General features: G+C 46.6%; 2 protein-coding genes across 3 annotated transcripts; one reads left to right on the top strand and one right to left on the bottom strand.

The window, feature by feature from the left end:
- The first annotated feature begins 1298 nt into the window (after positions 1 to 1298).
- Positions 1299 to 5027, top strand: rsph9 (radial spoke head component 9). Of its 2 annotated transcripts, none has more exons than XM_047022354.1 (5): positions 1299 to 1695; positions 1900 to 2068; positions 2225 to 2354; positions 2629 to 2775; positions 4743 to 5027. In XM_047022354.1, the coding sequence occupies exons 1-5, from the start codon at positions 1469 to 1471 to the stop codon at positions 4901 to 4903; spliced, it is 834 nt and encodes a 277-aa protein (XP_046878310.1). In that variant the 5' UTR covers positions 1299 to 1468; the 3' UTR covers positions 4904 to 5027. The 2 variants fall into 2 exon arrangements, with proteins under 2 accessions (XP_046878310.1, XP_046878309.1); XM_047022353.1 differs by having other exon boundaries at positions 1900 to 2074.
- A 145-nt stretch (positions 5028 to 5172) lies between these two features.
- mrps18a (mitochondrial ribosomal protein S18A) lies at positions 5173 to 7671 on the bottom strand. The gene is made up of 6 exons (XM_047022356.1): positions 7469 to 7671; positions 7072 to 7103; positions 6701 to 6805; positions 6284 to 6407; positions 6025 to 6097; positions 5173 to 5812 (listed from the first exon to the last, which is right to left on the bottom strand). The coding sequence occupies exons 1-6, from the start codon at positions 7620 to 7622 to the stop codon at positions 5668 to 5670; spliced, it is 633 nt and encodes a 210-aa protein (XP_046878312.1). The 5' UTR covers positions 7623 to 7671; the 3' UTR covers positions 5173 to 5667.
- Between the last annotated feature and the right edge of the window lie 264 nt (positions 7672 to 7935).

The raw sequence follows: 7935 nt of genomic DNA, 5'->3' as shown, positions 1-7935 counted from the left end.
AGGAACCCATTGAACCCGGGGCCCTCACATTCTTGCCATTTTGTCATTTTGTGCTTCATCAAACCATCAACACAATTTCATAATCTTTCTTTTTATGAGCACTGAACTTACCAACAGTCTGTGTGAGTTAGGTGTATGTGTAGGCATGTGTAAATGTGTGTGTAAGTGCGCAAGTTAGGTGTGTGTGTGTGTAAGTGCATGTGAGTGTATTGGATGGTAAACTCTGCTAGACTCCGTTGGGTGTCACTGTTCCTCCATGTCACAACCATGATCGATGGAGCTCACCTCTGACCCTGCAGATTTGTATACAAACTCAGTAGCAGCCAATCACATCATCGCGTGGGCCGCTGTCAGCCAATGGGACACCTTTCAGGGATCGTACTCTGCTGAGTTCCCATCTTTTGTCCCTCCGGATTAGTTCCTTGGCAACGGTGGTCGCTGGGGAGGTGAGTTTCCCAGAGAAGTAACACCACACACACACATTTACCCCCTCGGTCATCTGGTGATCACACACATCCTCAGACGTGAAAACGTCCACATTCCGAGCCAAGATGGTGAGGTTGATTAATGAGGGTGGCATAAACAGGTGTGAAGGAGTGTGTGTGAGTGTGAGTGAGGGAGGTAAGACCAAGAGGTCACTCTGTCCTCTGTATGTCTGGTCCCAGAGCAGTGTGTGTGTGTGTGTGTCTCCCCTCCTCCCCTCCTCTCCGCATCAATAGCATGAGATTCTCCATTAGGTTGTTAATGTGTGGCGTCCAGCCGAAGGCAGGCTTGGGAAGTCAGAGCAGGTACCGTTCCCTTCTGGTCACGAGCTGTGCTTAGATCATTGGTTAGGATTGGGGATAGATGTAGTTGCTAGTAAACAAACATGCTGTAGCTTAGTGGTTAAAGGTTGAGTGTGCTGGTATTTGAAGAGCTTGTGTCCTGGTTTCAGACAGTGCCCTCCTATGCTGCACTGTCTACATTAGTCATCTCTCAGGGGAAACTGACAGTGAGAAAATGGTCAATCTTTGATTGAATCCTGTCAGCTGTGCACAGGGTTTACTGTCCCACACTGTCCCTCTCTACCGCTCTCTCTCTCAACCCTACCTTCCTCTCCTCCCCAGACTCATTTATCTTATCCTCTCTTCGTTCCATGTCATGAGATTTCTTAATAAAAACTATATATAAATGTTTTGATATGTTTATAAAAACATCCAACGCATTTTCTTAAACATGTAACTTTTTGTAAGTAATTTGAATATGTTGTAGCTAGCTAATAGTTTGGTTTGCTCAACAACAAAATATCCTAGATCAGTAAGCACTGTGCGTTGCTGTGGCAACGCGTAACTTGGATATTTGTTTTCCCTAGCAACCGGACTGCTTACTACCGCTCATCTCACACCAAGCAATGTTTGCCCTTTAGACTTCTGTCATTTCCTATTTTTACGTATATTTTGCCATTTTAAGTCACGTATTGACTCGTAAAATGGATTCCAACACGCTATACTATTCATTGGACCTCGTTTCTGGTACTGGGTTGACTTTGAGCAGTGAGCAAAGAGCGGCCATGCATACTTCCCTGGTGATCCTGAAGAAAAACTACAAATTCAACCGCGTCCTGTTTTGGGGCAAGATTTTGGGCATAAAGGGCGACTATTTCATAGCACAAGGAGTTAAAGATGATGAAATGCGTGACAAAAATACCCTCTACAGGTAAGCGGTATTACTAAAACTAAAGTAGTAGTAGTCTATGACATCTACTGATGGTTCTGTGTCAAAAGAAGCTAACAACGTTACTGTACTAGCTATATAGCTAGTCTAACTAGCTTGCACACTATCTAATTTACCTACAATCATGATTGAATTTCAATTCAATTCAGGGGTCACCTGTGTGAAAGCGTGTTCCTTCCTCTCTAGTTTTAACTGTATAGACTGGCACCTGCTCCCACCTACCACAGAGGACATGTTGGCTGAGGTGTCGGCGGCAGCGAAGGGCCGTTTCGTGGGCGACCCGTCCCATGAGTACGAGCACACGGAGACCCGCAGGCAGGGCGAGGGTGACGACGCTGTAGAGGAGGAAGTCTCGGTACGGGTGAGCGTGATGAGCTGTTGTTGAAAGGTCACGTAAATGTTGATACAACGGTGTTTTACTTAGCGGACGTGATTAACGGCCGTGTAATGGACTCGGTTCCGTGTTACTGTACGAGTCGTGACTCAGTGGAGGCTGTTTGTGGTCGTGCAGATCAAGGTGAAGGAGGAAGTGAGGCTGGCAGCCACGGTCCACACCATCGATACGGAAGTGTCCGTGGTTCCACGAGGAGCCTTTATCCGGAGTCCCCATGGCCTGGTCCAGACCAACCGCAGCTTTGAAGGTCTGCCTACGTCACACATCCACTCTGTTTGTGTGCTGTTGGTTCTAGGCAAGTGTGTGGACCCTGGAGAGTTAAGAAACAGCATGTTACTGCTTGGAAATGTACCAGACAACACTTGTGTGTGTAGACAGTGAAATGTGTGTATGTACATGTGTGTGTATAGACAGTGTAAATGAGCACGTGGATGTGTGTGTGTATAGTAACTGTGTGTAGACTGTGTATGTAGATGAGTGTGTGCGTGTAGATGTGTGTAGCCTGCGTGTGTGTGTCGCAGGTCTGTCGTTCTCCGAGGCGGAAAAGCTGAGAAACTTCCTCCACTTCACGGAGCCCCGGAGTCTGAAGCAGAAGTCCATCCTGGAGACTGCTGAGATGGACCCTTCCATCGACTTCCTGAACCCCCTGAGCAACGACGTCCCCAAAGGTACCCTCTCTCTCTCTCGCTCTCTCTCTCTCTCTAGGTGACAGTGAAAACATGCTGCTTCACTGAGTCTGCTCAGACAGCACGATAGCTGGTGTCTGAGCTTGGCTGAACAGTGATCTACTCCAGATGGAACAGATTCCAGAGTATGATGGAGAAAGCTACGTGTGTTTAAACTGTCCGTCAGTGATGAATATTAAGGGGGAAATGTAATGTGGAGGTAAGAGATATATAGCCTGGCAGCTGACGTCTCGTCCGTGCAAGTCTAAATGACTTAACTGTCATGGTTTACTACACAGGGAAACCACAGGCCTAATGTGATGGAGAGAAACATATTCCAATCTGAGGAAACCTCCTAATGTTTTGAGGTTGTTCAGCTGGATTCACACTAGCAAACAATACGCGTGCGTGTTTAGCTGTGTATATAACCATCTAACCAAAACATTTCGTAGTTGTCAACAAAAGACTACTTAGTGTAGTCCATTTGTGAAACCTTGCCAGACCATTCAACACACAGCCTTGTCTGACAGGACAGAAGTCACAGAATTAAGAACTTCACAACGTCTATGAACTCAACACAGAACCAGAAACTGAGTCCATGGTTCAAGGAATGTGGAGGATGTCACATCACAGACAGTTTATCTAGAACATTTCTCAGACACAAATCATTTTTGATAGTTTGAGGGGTGGAAAAGAACCAATCCTCAGAAAACAAACAGCAGTCTGCTGTCTGCAGCTCAGCTAGCCGAAGCTCACAGGCGACCGTCTGGATCACTGAGGTGACGCCCTTATCCACTTTTAGAAATGACTTCCAGAGCGAGGTGGTGAGGAGCTGACGTCCAGCTCAGTATTCCTTGAATGTTTTGGTTCTGGATCTTGCTCTCTCGGCATTAACACAGTGATCCCCAGCCCTGGGTGGCAGCCAACACAACAGCTGCAGGCTGGGTGGCCCACCTTGATCTGCAACTCACATTAGGACAAGTACAAGTTACATACACAGTCATCCAGGACAGCTCCATTCATTCTAACCCTCATGGTAATCCAGGACAGCTCCATTCATTCTAACCCTCATGGTAATCCAGGACAGCTCCATTCTAACCCTCATGGTAATCCAGGACAGCTCCATTCTAACCCTCATGGTAATCCAGGACAGCTCCATTCTAACCCTCATGGTAATCCAGGACAGCTCCATTCATTCTAATCCTCATAGTAATCCAGGACAGCTCCATTCTAACCCTCATGGTAATCCAGGACAGCTCCATTCTAACCCTCATGGTGATCCAGGACAGCTCCATTCTAACCCTCATAGTAATCCAGGACAGCTCCATTCTAACCCTCATGGTGATCCAGGACAGCTCCATTCTAATCCTCATGGTAATCCAGGACAGCTCCATTCTAACCCTCATGGTGATCCAGGACAGCTCCATTCTAACCCTCATGGTAATCCAGGACAGCTCCATTCTAACCCTCATGGTAATCCAGGACAGCTCCATTCTAACCCTCATGGTAATCCAGGACAGCTCCATTCTAACCCTCATGGTAATCCAGGACAGCTCCATTCTAACCCTCATGGTAATCCAGGACAGCTCCATTCTAACCCTCATGGTAATCCAGGACAGCTCCATTCTAACCCTAACCCTCCTCCAGGACCAGCTGTGTGCAGCTACATGCTCCACAGAGGGATTGGGTGTGGTGGACAAGGAATCTGGAAGCAATAAAAGATACAGACAATATGGAACTGTTTGTGTGAGAGATGATGCCAAGTCATTAAACATGGATGTGCTATATGTCTGCTGTGTGTGACTGTACTGTGTGTGTGTAGGGTCTGTGTACATATAATACTGTGTGTGTGTGTGTGTAGGGTCTGTGAACATATAATACTGTGTGTGTGTGTGTGTGTGTAGGGTCTGTGAACATATAATACTGTGTGTGTGTAGGGTCTGTGTATATATAATACTGTGTGTGTGTAGGGTCCTGGAGCCTGCATTTTGAGCGGGGCAGCAGTGTGTGTGTGGTGCGTAGCCTGCTGTGGCTAGGCTTGACAGGGTACCACGTCCCCAACACGCCCCAGCATGGATACATCTACATGGGCGACGGACTGAAGAACATGGACCTGCCCTTCATGCTGTAGACCAGCGGAACACAGGGCTGTCTTCAGGACTTAACCTTACTTTCAACTCTACACAAGCTCACTCAACAAAACATTTTTAGTTTTATTTATGCAAAATATGTTTTCCCAGTTGCGGAAGTACAAAATAAACATGAAAGAAAAGTGGATGGTTGCTGTTGTGACTTACTTCCATATGCCAAGTTGTAAGTTCACACACACACACACACACACACACACACACACACACACACACACACACACACACACACACACAGTAAACAGAGAGAAGATGGAGTAAACGGATACGTTTTATTTGCACATCTGGGTTGATGTTACGTACACATGCTTCACATCCCACCTACATCGAAGCTGTGAGACAGGACTGGCTTCCACAAGGCTGTGGCAGAGTTAAGAGTTCATCTTCTGAGCATCTTCAAAGAGAAGCAGAAACAGTAACTGGTCTGGCTGTTTGAAGGTGTGGAGATGACCTCTGGCCCGACAATAAATCAATACACGAACAGCTGCACTCCAATGGAGTCTCCTGAAAGTTCAACGGACCAATCCAAAATGAGAGGGCCATTCTTGAAGACAGGCAGTGTTTGAGGTACAGGGGTCAGGGCTAGGCTCAGGGGGTCAAGGTTGGAGGTCAGGGCTAGGGTCAGGGGTCAAGGTTGGAGGTCAGGGCTAGGTTCAGGGGTCAAGGTTGTAGGTCAGGGCTAGGGTCAGTGTTGTAGGTACAGGGGTCAGTGTTGTAGGTACAGGGGTCAGTGTTGTAGGTACAGGGGTCAGTGTTTGAGGTACAGGGGCTTCTTGCCATAGCGTATGTTGTCACTAAGAGCAACATGGCCGACAGAAACTCTTTTCTTGCACCACTTCAGACCAGACCGGTAGATGGGCTTTACAGAGTCCACCGACCAGCGCGTCAGGTACCTGCACAACAACAACACAGGGTGGGCTGTCAGGAGGGGGAACCACTGCTCTGAAAACACCCAGATCTGCTCCACAGCTGGGTTTTATTGTCATCGGCAGGTGAACGTATAACTGTTTGAACCTGCCATATGTCAAGGGAGGTACTAAATCTGAATTCTTTCAATTCAATGATGTGCACACACACGCATGTACACATACACTCGTGCACATACCTGTTGAGCTGGGGCTTAGGCCTCTTTGGAACATGGCCCTCGGGTAGTTTGGGCTTGTGGTCAGGAAGGAGACCTGGAACACAGCTGGGCCTTTAGAACGCTGTGGGAGTGAGGTCATCTCACTTCCTGTCGAACTAACAAAACATTTCATGCACAAGCTAACCTGCCCCACACACACACACAGTCTAACCTGCTACACACACACAGTCTAACCTGCTACACACACACACAGTCTAACCTGCTACACACACACACACACCTGCTCTGAAGGCCATCTGGACGCAGGCGGAGACCTTGCGGTGCTCATCAGCACAGAGGCCTGTGATTCGTCGAGGCAGCATTCCTCCGTCCGACCGGATGAACTGACTGAGCAGGAGAACGTCCTGGAGGAACCAGACCAGAATATCACTGACCCTGTTTCACTGACCCTGTATCACTGAACCTGATTCAATACTAACACACACTAACACTGGTTATAGACTGTATATATTTAATGTATTTTTCCCCATATTGCCCTGGTCCAAATATCAAAACGTTCCCTGAGTTATGATTGAACTGGTGCTCGTTATGTGCATGAGCCATCAGCATTTAGATGACAAATCGTGAACTGATTCAAAACTGAAACTGGACCATGTAATGGCTGGGTGCTGTCGCTGTACCAGTGATGCAGCCTTACCGTGTAGTTGTACTTGTTCTGCAGGTTCCAGCGGTAAATGGGACACTTAGCTGTGGAGTTGGGGGGCTCCAAACCTGCGGGCGACTCCACCATCACCCCCTCAATCTGAGGTCGCAGAGGGAGAAGGTTGAGTTAGGGAACCACACACCCACTATCACACAGAATAATAATAATATGTATTATTTAGCAGGCCAAAGAATTTAGCATAAAACAAAGATATTTTAAGTATATGTTTGCACTATTGTATGCATACTGGTAAATAATTAAAAGTGCACCAAAAAGTGTTAACAAGTATGCCGGTTCAGATGACAAACTAACTTGAATCATAATATTATGCTAGATGAGATGACCGACCCAATTCAAGAACTTACGATTGTCGTTTTGCCGTCTTGCTTTTCCACCACTGTTGACACACAAAACAGTTGAATCTTAATGTTAGATCTGTTCAAGTGTTAAAGTGTTGGAATAATAACTGTCCCACACAGAAACTCCAGGTAGCTACCTCGCCTTGATACAAACATTACATTCCTAGCTAGCTACAGTAGCTTATTTGTCGATGTAGACTAATAGAAAGACGCATCAAGCGTGTCTTGTGTGCTCATTACCGTAAAACAAACGCGAACAGGCATATGCGAATCATTCATATAATGTTTATGACATCAAGGCTAGCTTTGGCTTACTTAACTGGTAGCTAGTTAGCAATCGTTAATGCATGCTGCATTGCTACTCGTCATTAGCCGGCGGTTAGCAAAGGACTGCGATACTCACCCTCACGGATTCCTCTCGTCTGAATATTTACAAAAGTTGGAAGTTGGGGAAAAATATTAATCCTCTTCGCAACATTTAGACTCCCTCTGCTAGCAACACCTTTAACACCAGATAACGAAATCCAGATAGACCCTAACACACCGCGCGACGCCATGTTGGACTTTTAACCTTCTGCCAGTTCCTGGTGCTCTAGGGCATTTCCGGTGTAACAGCGACGCCCTCGGTCTCTCCACAAACTGACCAATGACCTCCAGGCGGAGAGAGTGGAAAGAATTGAACGTACAGAGACAACAGAAATATAAATATCCGAAATGCGAATTTAAATAACTGTAAGACAAACTATAGGAAGGAGGGATATCGTCAGTCTTACCTGGTAGTGCTTCAGTGTCACAACGCCAGATTCCAGGAGCCATACAGGATACTTGGACTGTTTTTAATTGGTTTCCACTGGACTAACTTAATGTAAT

Source organism: Hypomesus transpacificus, chromosome 6 (genome assembly GCF_021917145.1).
Source record: "Hypomesus transpacificus isolate Combined female chromosome 6, fHypTra1, whole genome shotgun sequence".
In the NCBI taxonomy this organism is placed as follows: Eukaryota; Metazoa; Chordata; class Actinopteri; order Osmeriformes; family Osmeridae; genus Hypomesus; species Hypomesus transpacificus.
The sequence above is the reverse complement of the archived record's forward strand: the minus strand, read 5'-3'. Positions and strand labels throughout refer to the sequence as shown.